The 15,609-nt window shown below is 29.2% G+C and overlaps 2 protein-coding genes across 3 annotated transcripts; both read left to right on the plus strand.

The window, feature by feature from the left end:
- The first annotated feature begins 3,185 nt into the window (after positions 1-3,185).
- LOC149519750 (sucrose-phosphatase-like protein) lies at positions 3,186-4,721 on the plus strand. Its single transcript, XM_089757832.1, is given in 5 exon segments — positions 3,186-3,238; positions 3,356-3,530; positions 3,727-3,983; positions 4,126-4,340; positions 4,343-4,721. Coding segments are annotated over 5 exon segments (879 nt in total). The 3' UTR covers positions 4,522-4,721.
- Positions 4,722-7,083: 2,362 nt separating this feature from the next.
- LOC111283881 (putative protein disulfide-isomerase A6) lies at positions 7,084-10,574 on the plus strand. 2 transcript variants are annotated; one of them, XM_022872524.2, is made up of 12 exons: positions 7,084-7,295; positions 7,676-7,760; positions 8,104-8,201; positions 8,325-8,380; positions 8,554-8,671; positions 8,856-8,883; positions 8,986-9,077; positions 9,168-9,324; positions 9,418-9,542; positions 9,669-9,768; positions 10,082-10,185; positions 10,263-10,574. In XM_022872524.2, exons 1-11 carry the CDS (start codon positions 7,144-7,146, stop codon positions 10,145-10,147), a joined length of 1,077 nt encoding a protein of 358 aa, XP_022728259.1. In that variant the 5' UTR covers positions 7,084-7,143; the 3' UTR covers positions 10,148-10,185; positions 10,263-10,574. The 2 variants fall into 2 exon arrangements, with proteins under 2 accessions (XP_022728259.1, XP_022728258.1); XM_022872523.2 differs by having other exon boundaries at positions 10,082-10,574.
- The last annotated feature ends 5,035 nt before the right edge of the window (positions 10,575-15,609 follow it).

A 15,609-nucleotide genomic window follows, 5' to 3' on the forward strand; every position in this document is an offset into this window, starting at 1 on the left:
TCAACCGAAATTTAGAATTTTTCAGAAATTCTCAGAAAAAAAACCGCTAAAAATCTTCAAAAAATTTTTACTAATTCCCAGAACCCTTCTAAACCTTTTCTTAGCTTTCTATACGCCCATTTTCTCTCAAATCAGTAGTTTTGCTCACTGTTTTTTTTTGTGTATCCTGCTTCTGTTCTAGAGGGTCCTTTTTATGGGGATTGATCAGGAGTTCCTGATCAATCCCAATTCCTCTTTGGACGGGGATTCAATTTTTGAATCCAATCTGGACTCCTCTGATTGAACCCCCATTCACAGTAGGATTCTTCAACCTTCAATCACAGCCCCAAAAAAAAGAAAGAAAAAAAAATAATCAGATAAACAAAAAAATAAAAAAAAATAACAGATAATTAAAAATAAAATAAGATAAATCCAAAAAAATTACAAGATAAAAAAAATAATAAATAAATTATAATATAATAATAAATATATAACTATATAAATAAAATACATATAAATATTAACAAAAAAAAAATAAAGATATACATATATTAATACATAGTAATAATAAATAAATAATAAAATACATAAAATACAAAAAAAAATAAAATAAAATAAAAATAATACAAAATAAGAACCGAATTGGGCTTACCCATTTGGGCCAGGCCCAATCGATCCAGGCCTGGACCAAATTGGGTGTCTACAACTAATATATATGATGAACAAACTAGTCGTTCTGTGGAGTCCATGAAAAACTTTTTGTTGAAAACCATCTTTCAAGCAAATATTCTCTATGCAACTTTATGATATGAGTATGAACCAATGCAAAAGAATGAGAGAAAAGGTTAGTATGCTAAAATAAATAAATAAATAAATAACTAAGTAAATTAAAACATCACACAGAATAAGAGGAATGAACCCTATGCTTTTGATCAATTTTAAAAGGGAAGGATGATGGCTTTATCTATAGGTTAGGCACTCTTAAGGTTCACTATATGTGGTTTGAAGTTAAAGTCTAAAGGTTCTCAAATTGTTCCTTACATCATTGTTCATCACATACTAGTAAGGCACCCTAATCCTCACTCATTATAGGCTACAAGCGAAAAAGGTTCAATTTGAGTGGGAGTATTTCGCTAGCCACTGCGGAGGCATTAAACTTCACGAAAGTAATAGATGCTTTACTCCCTCCCAAAGGGACGGAGCTCGGGTATAGAGCTTATATTATGCATATGCATATGAATGACATAATTAATAAAGTAAATAAACATGAATGAATAAAAAATCTATACAAAAGGTTCAATTTTATTAGGCTTTTGGATAACACAAATTTATTTGTTGGCCTGACTCTCAGATTTTTTCGAGTGGAGTTGTCAAACTGCCATAACGTCTAGATCCAGGGATTCGTCGCTAGACATTGACTTGAGGAATCGCCACCAATCTTTTTTGTTTAGGTGTGATTGGCCATCTAAGGCATCTATCTTTTCAAGAAACACCTAAGTTTGACTTGAGAGTCCCTAAAAGAATAGGTTCATGTCTATTGACTAGAACAGGGTTCAATAGTACGATTACGTGTGAGGAAGGTTATAGCACCCTCACAACACCCATCGAAAGATGGTACCAACTTAATTTCATGTTATCTAATAAGCTTTAAAAAAATTTACCAAGTGATTAATTATTGAAAATTATTCTCAATTGACTCTAATACTTTTAGCAAAAAATTGAGAAAATTTCCTCACCTCAAGAGTATGCAAGGAGACTACTGTTTCACTTGCAGAGGCTCTATCATCAGATTATTTAATAAAAAAAATCAAGAAAAGAAAGAAATAAATAAACAAAAAGAATAATGATTCAATCTTTGATATAGATCATATTCTCTTCAAAAACTCAATGCTTTTGTACAAGAAAAATTGATACTTTTAACTTTTTTAAAAAAAAACCTTTTTTAGAAAATTATTTAAAAAAAAATTTGATACTTTCAACTTTTCCTCAAAAATAGATTTTAGAAAACTTATTTTCAAGAAAAATTGATACTGTCAACTTTTCCTCAAAAATATTTTTTTTGGAATTTTATTTAAAGAAAATCATTTAAAAAAATAAAATAAAATAAAGTAAAAATAAAAATAAAATAAAATAAAATAAATAATACTAATAATTCTAATCTAATAAATAATAATGAAATAATAATAATAATAATAAAAACTTTTGGAACGGCTCGGCTCAACTAGGAAACGGCTCGGCTCAAGATAGAAAGACGGCTCGAAGATGCGGCTCGAGGATGTCGGCTCTACTCGGCTCCAGGGAAAGCTTAGTATACGGGTCGCTGGACCGAGTAGCGATCGGATCGGGTCGAATCTTGGTAAAACGCGCAAATCCTTAGGTTTATTAATGCCAAAATAATGTCATTTTACTGCACTATAAAAGGCTCCAACCTTTGTTTTTCTACAGACTGCTTCTTTTCCTCTCTCTCTTCTCCCCGTTTTCTTCTCCTTCTCTTTAAAGAAACTAAGAACTTCGGTTGAATCTCGTCAGATTTTGAAAAATATTGTCGAAATCTGGGTTTTTTGTCAAAAATTCTTCGAAAAGTTGGTCGATTTCTAGAAATAGTATGTCGAAAACTGGGTAGCTGGCCAAAAAATTCAACTGGTGCCAAAAGTCATTTAAAAATTCAAATTTCGCTGAAAAATTCACTAGAATCAGAAAATTTTTCAAAAATTTCCAGAAAAAAATTCGCTTAAAATTCTTCAAAATATCTAAAAAACTCTTAAAATTGCTTTTGACCCTTCTGAACATCATTTTTTTCTTTTTTTTTTTTGCTCTCTCTCTCTTCGTATATGTTTTTGTGTTCTGTTCTTTATGATTTATGGATCTATTTATAAGGATTGATCAGAAGAGTTTCTAATCAATCTCAATTCCATCTTGGATTGGGATTCAATCCTTGAATCTAATCTAGACTCTGATTGAATCCCAAATTCACGATAAAATTTTAATTTTTTATCCTAATCCCAGTCGAAAATCAATCAAGAAAAACATAAAAAATAAAATAAAATAAAATATATGAATAGATAAATAATAAAAATATATATATTAATAGATAAATAATAAAATATATTAATAGATAAATAATTAAAAAATATTTATATATTAGCAAATAGTAATAGTAATAATAAATAAATAAATAAATAATAAAAATACAAATACAAATGCAAATGGGCTATCCATTTGAACCAGATCCAATTGATTCGGACTTAGATCAAATTGGGTGTCTACATATGTAGTCCTTTTTCATTAAAATCTGAAGCAATTAACAGCATAATTATATGTATAATAGATGTGACACTGGAATTTATAAATCCCATTAGCACATCTTATATTGGAGGTTATCTTACATAAGGGTGGTCAGGAGCATCCTATCAAAAGGATTTCGGAGCCTAAAGAGGCCATTGCATACTTTGACAAATGACGACGATGATTTTCCAGAATTAGGCTTACTAGTAGAAAGAGGTGAAGGTAAGACTCCAAAATTGATGATGGAAAAGCCTGAACCTTTTATGGCGCATTTGAGGCATTTCTTATACCCCTTGCCTTCCCTCCATCCCTCTGTTGGCAAACATGTTTGAGCATGGCTGTATGATGTCAAATTTAGTATTTGACATCTCTCTGCATGTAAATTTTCACTACGAGTATTGGTTTACATGATGTCTAATGTGCTCTGACTTGATCACCATCTAGAATCTCCATTTCATTTAGAAAATCAATGGTGCCACAAAAAAATCACATGGCTCTTCTTTTAAGACAAACAGCTGCCTCAACATTTAGGACGTAACAGCAAAAGTGAGAAACTCTTCTTGAGTTCCTTCTCTAAATCTCGAGAATAACAATGATGGAAGATCTAACTTCAGAACTTCAAGTTCTGTTACAATTATGAATGTGCCTTCTATAATTAACCTTCTTGAGTTGAAGTAGGCAATTTCAGTTTTTTGCAATGTCTCAAAGGCTTCCAACAGGTCAGTTCCAAATGGACTTGATTGTTGTGAAATTGAATTTTAGGTATTTCTCTTTCTTGACAATATCAACTTTCCCTCTTTCTATGGCATCCATTTTCGTATTTGATCACCTAATAAGTATTCTTTTGGCCAGAACCTAATGGATATTTATGCCTGCTTTTCCAGATTGTGGAGTCAAGCAGGACAGCAAAATTGGCAATATAACAGTAAAGGACTTCAATCTCCCAATTAGCCCACTGCACTCATTAGAAACTGTTACAATTAGAATTAGCAATATCAGTTCAGAGAATGCATATTCAACAACACACTCTACATGCACATTATGTGGTCCTTTGGAGGGGCTGCTGATGACAAAAGAGGTTTTGCGGATGCCTTATTTATTGTGAATGGTGAGGCAAACACAAAAAGTACACTGAACAAGCAAGAAATGTTCAGAGCACCATTCTGTTTTATGTTGGTTACAATCATGCTTTTCTTCATAAATTTTGTCCTATTTGGTTATCATCGTGGTCTTGCATGGCATTTCACCTGGAGCTAAGGTGGAAGTGGAACACATATGAAGACTAGAGTCAGTTACTAGACTAAAATGGATGCTATTAATAAGCTTATCAGTGCTTTTCTTGGATATTCTAGTCATTTATTGAGCATTATATATTTATTTTGTTGCTTTTATCCGTATAATATTCTTCAGATAAAAAGGAAAGTTTGCATACATGAGAATAATTTAGATTGTTTTGGGAGGGGTAAAGTAATTAAAGTGTCCATACCAGAAATGTGAAATTAAAAGAAAAAAATTTTGTTTTTGAATTTGTGTAATGACTATTCTGCCTCCCCTTTGGAAAGCTATATCTATTTCGCTGTGAGGGCTGAGGACCTGGAGTTACCATGTCTGAATCAGAAATCACAGAAGATTCATGTTCAAGTTGTCCGATCAGCTTAATAGGCTGATGTAATATAGAAGGAAATTTCCTTCATAGATTTAAATCTCATGCTTCAAAAGGCAACATTTAAGCTAGTTGAATCCATTGAAGAGGATGCATACGATAATGCCTTAATTTACTTTATTGAGTTTGATTAAGTTGTTATAACGGCAAACTAAACGTTATATCCTATAATTTTGGGATGAACTATAGGAAAAACCAAACTATATATATATATATATAAATATATATATCATATTAGGTCATAATTTTAAATTTTTTTGCATCATTCATTTTTATTAAAAATAATTTTTTCATTATTTTTTTAACTTTCGTATCATATTTTATTATTTGTATTCACATCTTTCGCGATCTACCTTTAAAAATTTTGAAATCTCCAAAATTTACAAATTCATTTCTCTTAATTGGTGCATAAATAGATTCACATTTCACATGTATAAACCATTTCAAACAGCCCTTTATCATCTTTTCTTCAATTTAAATTTCTTATAATTTTTTTCAAATCTCTTTATTTTTTATTTTATCTCTTTTAATCTTACAACATATACATTTAAATATTTTCATCTTAGTTACACTTATTTTATTCTCATGTTATTTCTTAATAGCTCAACCCTTAATCTTATAAAACAATGTATGTCTTAAAATTATTTTATATAACTTTGTCTTTTAACTTTAAAAATATGTTATGATCATATAACACATTTTGCATATTTTGTCATTTTACATATCTTGCTTGAATTTTATAATTTATATCCTTTTTTATTTTAGCATCGTTATGAATAATTAATCTTAAATATAAAAAAATTATTACCATTTAATCATCCAATTTAATCATATTAAGACCCGTTTCCCTATAAATACTAAATTTACATTTCATGTACTTAATTTTAAATTTACTTAATTTAAAATCTCGACACTGTGATGTATACTGCCATAAATCCAAGTTTGATTTACTCGTTAAATAAATAAATTCTTCTGATTTCAACCCATTTAATGCTATCATGATGTTTTTCTTTTGGTAGCTGTTGTTGGCAATTTTATGGTTATTCCACGAAATTGAGTCAAGGAAGATAATAATACCTATTGTAGGTTTCAGCATAACCTTTTTTTTTTTCCGTGTGCATTATTATTTCTTGTACTCGTTCCATGCAGCAGGATAAACAGTATTCATGATGTTTGTTATACATTACATTGATAAGTGCTTATTTGTATGTTGGCTCATACTAACACAGTATATATCTTCCTATTGTTAGATTGAACTATAGAGTCATGGATGAGTCCAAATGGTCAGCCCAGTAATAACATGGCGAGTCTCCCTCAACGGCAATGCTCAAGATGACTTGGCGGACATTTTGGCTCTGAAGAACATTAGAGGTGAAGACACCTTGAAAATCACCTTCACAAGGCAGTCCTCATCTTTCCAACATTGACTAAGTTCAGCAGCAATTACTAGAATGAGTTCATTACAATTGACTATCAAGTTTACCTGTTTTGGTTGAGGAAATCTGTTAGAACAATGATCATTTTGGAAGAATGTTTTGCATTTGGAGCAGACGAGGGGAATAATAGTCTTTTACATTGAGTCCATCAGATTAACCCAAAGCCCATTAGGTACATATTGTCTTTGAAGAGGAGGTTCCTGCTTCAATCTTGGTTTAGCCCATATAAACTCAAGGAGGAAAACAACCATACTTATCAGCCCAGTTATTGAAGGACTGCCCATTTTTTTGTACGTAATGAGTGAAGACAACGTTATACTGGGTTTTAGCCCAATGCTCATTCAACTAAATGGTTTCCAACTTCCAAGCCTAAGTCCTCCACGGCTGCCGAGCCTATCACAGTATGCCATGTCATCAACTCTGGGTTCGCTTTACAAAGAGCAAGATGCCAAGGAGCGTATCAGCTGCTACACATTGTAGTACATAAATGCGCCAACAAACTTAATCATGATTTTCACCAAATGAAATTATGCCACGTCATCGTTTGAGGTAGATACTATGGAGTTCCATCTGAGCTCGTTCCTCTTAACTCTTTTGTTTTGTTTTTTTTTTTTTTCATTCTAAAGTCTACAACCAAACAAGCCCACCTAAAATTCAGGATCGTAAATAAACGGAGAAATCCTACCACTTATAAAAATGTCTGGGAAAATAAAAAATATCGAAAACCAGACAGAGTGAAAACAGAGGAAGCTAGAAACAGAAGAGAAAAATTAAAGAAAAATGAAGAAGTTTCAGATCTGGTTAGCCTTTGGGACCTTGTCCTTGGTATTGGCATCAGCCTTGGCGGCCGACGTCGTTGTACTAACCGAAGAAAATTTCGACAAGGAAGTTGGTCGAGACAGGGGAGCTCTCGTCGAGTTCTATGCTCCGTGGTAATAATTTTTCCATCGTCCGCGGCTTATCTCTCTCTCTCTCTCTATTTTTCTTTCTTTTTTTTTTTTTTTTTCTTTTTAGATTAGATTTTATACTTTAACATTTTGGTGTTTTTCCCACTAGATCCTCATTAATCGATCCTTATATCTATCTTCAGCAATTGAAATGAGAACATTGATGATTTTTCTCTTATCGTTCTTCCTGACACTTGTTTATTAGGATCAAACTCTCTAGATCACTGAATTGTTGCCAAAGATGCTCCTTTTAAGGCGTGTTTTGTTTTCTCAAGAATTTGAATTTGTTATGTCTTTTTTTAACGGCCAAAACACTATGTTCCAGCTAGTTATATACTCAACGTAATCGTTTTCTCAAATCACAGGTGTGGTCACTGTAAGAAGCTAGCCCCCGAGTATGAGAAGCTTGGGGCGAGTTTTAAAAAGGCTAAATCTGTCTTGATTGGAAAGGTTAGCGATTTATAATTACAAAGGTTTGGTTTTTAATATACAAAGCATCATTGATCAGGGTATTTACACTACTCGTTTTGAATTCATTTGTATTCTTTTTTGAATTGTGAAGTTTTATTATGATGAAGTTTTTCTTGCTATTGGCGTTGATTGGAAAAATTGGCGATTTATAATTACACAGCTCTAGTTTTTAGTATATGAATTCTTATTGATCAGGGTATTTATACTGTTCTTATTGAATTCTTTTTTTCTTTGATAAATTGTGAAAATATTAGTATGTAGTCTTTCTTGCTATTTCTATTGGTTTTATTAGACCTTTTTTTTTTTTGTTGACGTGGTGTAGGTGGACTGTGATGAGCATAAGAGTGTATGCAGCAAATATGGTGTTCAAGGCTACCCAACTATTCAGTGGTTTCCTAAAGGCTCTTTGGAACCTAAAAAGTGAGTCTAATTTAACTTCTGGAAACGGAAAGCAGACAGTTTTGATCTTGTTTTATGTTTTGTTATTGGTATCAACATTTTATTTAAAACATGGTATTAGCACATCAAAATTGTTTTATCTAGGTATGAAGGACCACGCACCGCAGAGTCCCTTGCTGAGTTTGTAAACACTGAAGGAGGTACATTTGTCTTTTTCCTTTGTAGAAGTTTCTGGTTGTGGTTGCTTAATCTAGGAAATTCTGTCATGATTTCTTTCTTCTGTGTATCGTGAGGTGAACTTTCTTAATGTAGATTGATGCCCAAAGACCCAAGCCAACTAGGATTTTGTTAAGCTCATGTATTGTTTTTACAGGGACCAATGTGAAGATAGCCACTTTGCCATCCAATGTTGCAGTGCTAAATGCTGATAATTTTGATGAGGTTGTCCTTGATGAGACCAAAGATGTGTTGGTTGAGTTTTATGCACCTTGGTAAGCATGTGCCACTTTTTTGTTGGTAATATTACTATTTAGCAAAAATAACTAAGGTTATGGGCTTAAGTTTACTGTTTAAAAACCAGATGACCTGTGTCCTAGTTTTGCAGTTAATATTCTTTTGCTTTCATCTTTTCTACTTAATGTGTTTTGACAAAATTCTGGGTTGGTTTTCTGCCAGGTGTGGGCATTGCAAAAACCTTGCTCCTGTAAGCATTTATATCTTTGCTTAATAAAGTAGGCAATGATTATTATGGTACAAGTGTACATGTTCTGATCTTCACTGTAACCCTATGATTTTCTCTATGCAGACCTACGAAAAGGTAGCTACAGTATTTAAAACAGAAGAAGATGTAGTGATAGCTAATTTAGATGCTGACAAATACAGAGATTTAGCTGAAAAGTAAGCGTAAATTTAGCCAATAAGCTCAGTTTTCCTATATGAAGGGAGGGAATGTATCAATTTATGTTGAGGCCTTTGCATTAAGTGCAGGTATGGAGTAAGTGGGTTTCCAACATTGAAATTCTTTCCAAAGGGCAACAAAGCTGGTGAAGACTACAATGGTGGCAGGGATTTGGATGACTTTGTTATTTTCATCAATGAGAAGTGTGGTACCAGTCGTGATGCAAAAGGGCAGCTAACTGCAAAGGTTAGTATCTCATTGTGTATACTGGGACATCATGTTTTTAATTGTCAATGCTTCTGTATGACATTAATTGTTCTTCCTTTATTTTTTGCATAGGCTGGTATTTTGTCAAGTTTGGATGCATTGGTGAAGGAGTTTGTGGCTGCTAGCAGTGATGAGAAGAAAGCAGTCTTTTCTAAGATTGAGGAGGAAGTTGAGAAGCTCAGGGGTTCTACTGTGAGGTATTTAATTGGTTTCTCAATATGCAGCTTCAAAGGAGAACTTCTATCAATTCCTAGTTTGCTGTTTAAATTTTGTGTCAAAGAACTATTGTTCTATGTATAACTGTTCATGTTGCTGGTTGGCAGGTATGGAAAGATATACTTGAAAGCTGCTAAAAGCTGTTTGGAGAAAGGTGCTGATTATCCCAAGAAGGAAATTGAGCGGCTGCAGCGCATTCTTGACAAGGTAAGGATTACTGTTGAAATAGAAGTAAATTTACATTTTGTTGGATTGACAATTACAAATTTACTATTAATTAATAGGATGGTGCCCTGAAATGATCTCATCCATCACTATGATGTTTGACAGTTGATTATAGGCAAAATTATATCCCTTAAGTTAAAATTCTAGAGTCATTTGAACTCATGTTGATGCCTACTTTGTAGCGGTAGTTAAAATGCAATTAATTTATGAACCTTGCTTTTCCGTTATATGCATCTGTTATATGAGATGGCTCTAACTGTTAGTTTTTGCGTATGAATGTGTGTGTTTGATGCAGTCAATAAGCCCAGCAAAAGTTGATGAATTCACTCTCAAGAAGAATATCCTATCAACATTTGCATGAACTTCATAGATGGAGTCAATTTTCATCCACATTTCTAAGTATTGGTTTTCCTCCCAGTGCTGTTACCTAGACCTGTTTCACTCTAATTTTAATCTTTGAGTGGATCTTTTGGCAGCAAATGGCTAGGCCCTGATTTGAATTAAGCACGTGGGTGCAGGAGCAGTAAACAACTTTCTTGTCTAGCTAGAGCAGCGATTTAATTCAGCATTCTTCAAATTTGTGCCCTTTTTTACGTTTTAGAGGTTTTTTTTTTTTTTTTTAATCTCCCTAGCAGAATCTAGAAATTTAATTATAGCTTAGCTGGATTTAATAAACAGCAAGTTATGGGACATCTGTTCAAAACTAAAGCTGCTTGCCCAGTTGAAGTTATCATGTTGTTGGACTCTACTATTCGAGTCTCTAATAAAGATAAGTTTTCTGAAAACAACCGCTGCTGGGCCATGCAAGTGGCATTGGAGGGCTAATTTGAGAGGTAGGCTAACTTTTCTTTGGTTTACAACATTTTTGAATAACACGTTTAATGAAGCTTGGATAAGTTGACAATCTTGTCCTTACCTAAAAAAAATTCAGGCCAGGCCAGCGTCTTGATAATGAATCTTTGATTCTGAAATTAATTTTTGCTTTGAAACTTGAATGGCATGCAAATCAAATGATAATTATCAAAAAATTTTAGCATATATTAAAATATATAGGGTTTAATGTTACAAATAATTTTTGAATTATAGTAAAATGTTTAATGTGATTTATCAATTTAAAAATTTTTTAATGTGATATATAAATTACGAATTTATTAATCAATATAATATTTATATTTAATGTATTAGATCCAAATGATGATACATATGAGATATATAATTTTTTAAATATTACATTAATTAATAAATTTATAATTAAGTATAATATTATGTATTTTTAAAATTTAAATATCATATTAAATATTTTATTATAAATCAAAGGTTATTCTAGACATTAAATAATATACACGTATACTTATTTAGAAACCAGAAAAGCATAAGAAAGACGATGCAACAAAGAGTATACAATTTATGCAGGGATACGTTCAGCCACAAGACTGGCAAAGCCAACTCTCTGTGCAAGGCAAAGAAACAGCAGACGCAAACTCAAAAATCTGATGTTGTTGATGATGAACCATAAATGTATGGCGGAGCGAGTGCGGTTCACTTTCTGCAAAATCTATGACATGCTTGAACAATCCGTCCAATTCTTACATTGGAGATACGTCTAAAATGAGGTTGGAGTCAGTTTTTATGAATCATTTCTCAAAGCATCTAATCCTAAGATTCATCCCCTTTCATATTCATATTTAAAGATTTCTCTTGACTAAACTAAGGATCTGAGACACCGGATGAAGAACACTCCTCAATCCGATTTTCTCGATCATCAATTAAGGACTTAATAAATGAGCGTGGTCGTTCCTCAAGTACAATATTAGGGACATTCTTTAGGCCTGAGAATAGGATAAGCAAAGTGTTCGTAGGCATCTCACAAAATATTTGAGTCATCTGAATCTTCGGGCATGGGTGAATATTTCCATGACATTTCAACCCTAGAAAGACAATGAGGATGAGTTTTCGAAGGTGCAAAAACTTCATCGCATTGATTTGAAAATTTAGAAATTATACTAGACTAATACCGCTGAGGTTAGTCGTACATAGAGAAAGCAGAGTAAAATGATGTTTACACAAGCTAATGCCATACTGCTCCTACAAACATCTGTTGGATAATTCGTTTCACTACGTGTACTAATAGCTGAGGCAAGATAATAATTTTATATAGTTATCATTTATCACGTGGATGCCTTCGATAAACTACTAAAAATTTATTTTTAAATTTTTAATTTAGTGGTTAAAAACGTTTAAGAGAATATTAAATATTTGATTTCGAATCAAATCTCTCTTTTTCTTTTTATTTGTATTAAAATTTTGTTATCATGATATAATAAAAAAAAACTATTAAAAATTCTCAAATCATTGAAAATTTTGGCAAAAGGATAAAAAAAATCCCTAAACTAAAATTCAATAATCATTTAAAGTTTTACCGATATTTTACAATCAATTCAAAATTCAAATATTTATTTTCATTAAAAAAATCCTTGTTAAAGAAAAAATATTTATTTTTGTCGATGACTTAAATGAGTAAAAATAAATATTTGAGGGTTCAATTGAATAAAAATAAATATTTAAAAATTTAACATATTTAAAATATAAAATTAAAGGTTTAATTGATTATAATAAAATATTATACGCTTAAACAATTATTGAATTTTTGTTGGTATGTTTTTTTATTTCTTTTGTCGAAAATTTTCAATGATTGTATATTATCAATACGTTTGATAAATATTTTTAAAAAAGTTAAAATATGAAAAAAAAAAACTCTTTCAAATATTATTGTAGCTAAATAAATCTTCTAATTTTTTATTTTTCACTATTTAAAACAACCTTTTTAAAACATGTGAACGTAAAAATGTGGTAAAAATTTACATATGAACACGATACTATATACATGACAAGAAAATATAAAATAAGAAAATTAAAAAAAAAAAAATTCTTGGTACAAAAGTTTTATTAATTGGTACAAAAATTTAAAGGCTCGCTTGTAAAAAGGAACAGCGACTTTTCCTGTAGTTTCAATGGGTTTTATAACTTTTTCAAATTTTTTAGGGATACATAATGCGCCCAACATTATTTTTTTGTGAAATTGGAACTAGTGTTAAAACTCTCGGGAAGTTGCTCTTTAAACTCTAGTAAAGCTACTGTAATTTGTGAATGATTTCTTACAATCATATTGAAGCCTAAACACGATAATTCTATTGCAGGCTTTAATATAAAAAATTTTTAAACAAAAATTAAATAATTATCTAAAATTTTATATTTTTATTATAATCAATTGAGACCTCAAATATTTATTTTTATTTAATTGAGCCATTAAATATCTATTTTAACTCAATAAAGCTTTTGATTGGACGAAAATGGATGTTGGTGATTAAGCAATGTAAAATAAAATTTTATTTGTTAAAAATAGATGTTCAAAGGATTAATTAATAGTAATAAATGATAAAATTTTGGATGATATTTAATTTTAATTCAGAGACTTTTTTATACTTATGCTTTTTTTTTACTTATTTTTTTTTTATTGCTTTGTATCTTATTTGACTTTTGAATTTGTAGAATATCTTAGGTTACATTTGTTTGGTAGAAATTAACTTTTAAAAATATTTTTTGAAAAATATTTATATTTTTTGAAAAAATAGAGATTTTTTATTGTTTTGATGAATTAATGAAAAACATATATTTATATTATCAATATAACAATTAAAATATTGAAAATTATTTATGATTAAAATACATTAAAATTATTTAGTATTAAAACTATTAATATTAAAAAAGTTATATTTTAATAATATATAATATTAAAATATTATATTAAAATAAAGAGGATTAAAACAAAACTATTTATTATTTATATTAATATTTTAAAGTATTTCAAATAGTACTACTATTCTTAAAATATTATTTTTATTAATATAATAATAAAATAGTTATATTTATCCTTAAAATACCAAAAATACTTATACTATTAAAAGAGTTATATTTTATATTGATAGTATCTATTACTAAATCATAACAAAGATGTTATTTATTTATATCTATTATTAAAATAATAATATAAAACATTAATAAATAAAATATAAAAATAAGATATTTTAAATTGAATAATAATAAATTATCAAAAATATTCATTTGATGAAAATCATAATATTTTTTTATATTATTTAATATTAATTATTAAAATAATAAAAATATTATTTAATATAGTATTATTTATTATTAAAATAATAATATAATACTATTTATTATTGAAATATTTAAAATATATTTATGTTTAATAATATACAAAATAGAAATATTTAAAATTAAAATATCAAAAGGCTTTTAATGTTAATATTTTAATTTTTTAACTAAAATTAAATAAAATATTTTTATTAATATAATTATATTTCATTTTGGATTAAATTAAATCTAAGTTTAAAATTTCATGTTCAAGGTTTTACTTAAGTAGAACTATAAAAATATGTTTAAAATTAAAATATTAGAAGTATTTTCATATTAGTATTTTAATTTTTTACGTAAATTAAGTCAAAATATTTTTATAAATATAATAATATTTGTTAAGTCTGAGTTTGAAAAAAATCATGTTCAAAGTCCGACTTGAGTAAAATTATGCTCATGAGCTTGATAAATAGTTTTACTCATAAATAAATTTTTTTAAAAAAATTATCTTATCCTTTTAAAAAAATGAATATAGTTTCTAAAAAAATGATCGCATTTTCCATAGGTCAATGATATTAGAAAATTACTAAAAGATACTTTTAAAATATTTTTATAAAAATATTTTTATAAGTTACTTGAGTAGAACTATAAGAATATTTTTAAAATTAAAATATTAGGAGATTTTTAATATTAGTATTTTAATTTTTTTACATAAAATTAACTAAAAATATTTTTTTATAAATATAATAATATTTCAAGTCGGTTCAAACTTAGTTTGAGCTTAAAAAATTATATTCATAGTTTGACTTGAGTAAAATTATACTTACGAACTTAATAAGTAGTTCTACTTATAAATATTTCTTTTTCAAAATTATCTTATCATTTTCAAAAGGAAAAGACAAATTTTAGAAGAATGACCATAGTTTTTTATATATTAGTAAGTCATTTTTTATTGACTAGCAGTTTTTGCTAAACAAACACAAAAAATAAAAATTATTTTTTAAATATAATTTTTCGTGAAACAAATGAAGACTTATAGCTTTAGTATATTTTCTTTTTCTTATCTCGTTTGGGTTAGTGATTAATTTCTGTTGATTCTAACTTCATCTTGGTTTCTAATTTTTTATTTTTTTAGTCTCTAACATTGGCCATAATATCTAAAAGCAAATAATTCATGCTTTGCTAGGAATGTTGGTGGCGTTTAAGTTAAATCGGGATTGAAATATGAAGAGTTAATATGTAATTTGGCACTTGAATTATATTACTTTTTACGATTTGATATTTATAAAAAAAATTTATGATTTGGTATTCAGCTTTCATTCTATTATGTCATTTGTCTCAAACATTAATTCCGTCAATAATGTGTTGACGTGTCAAAAAATCATGACATGTAACATATTTTCATTGGTCAAAATATACCATGTCATCATTTTACCTAATACCTTTAGTAGTGCAAAGTGATTGACGAATGCAAAATTAAAATACCAAATTGTGATTTTTTTTATAGGTATCAAATTGTAAAAAATGATATAGTTCAATAGGCATGCTTATAACAAAACTAAAAGGTAAATCCTAATCACAATTGATGGTGTCTTTTTGGAATGTTTCATTATCTTTCGAATTTTGATTATAACCTAAATGTTGTGCATGATGCAGGCTGACGATTGAGGG

Source organism: Durio zibethinus, chromosome 3 (genome assembly GCF_047325235.1).
Source record: "Durio zibethinus cultivar Kanyao isolate XHJ-2024 chromosome 3, ASM4732523v1, whole genome shotgun sequence".
Taxonomy (NCBI): Eukaryota; Viridiplantae; Streptophyta; class Magnoliopsida; order Malvales; family Malvaceae; genus Durio; species Durio zibethinus.

What these genes read in the sequence shown, in the direction of transcription:
- LOC111283881 (XM_022872523.2), top strand. Translation starts at nt 7,144, where the DNA reads ATGAAGAAGTTTCAGATCTGGTTAGCCTTTGGGACCTTGTCCTTGGTA. An exon ending in AATCTGTCTTGATTGGAAAG is followed by an intron (nt 7,761 to 8,103) that starts GTTAGCGATTTA and finishes GACGTGGTGTAG; the next exon opens with GTGGACTGTGATGAGCATAA. An exon ending in CTCAGGGGTTCTACTGTGAG is followed by an intron (nt 9,543 to 9,668) that starts GTATTTAATTGG and finishes GCTGGTTGGCAG; the next exon opens with GTATGGAAAGATATACTTGA.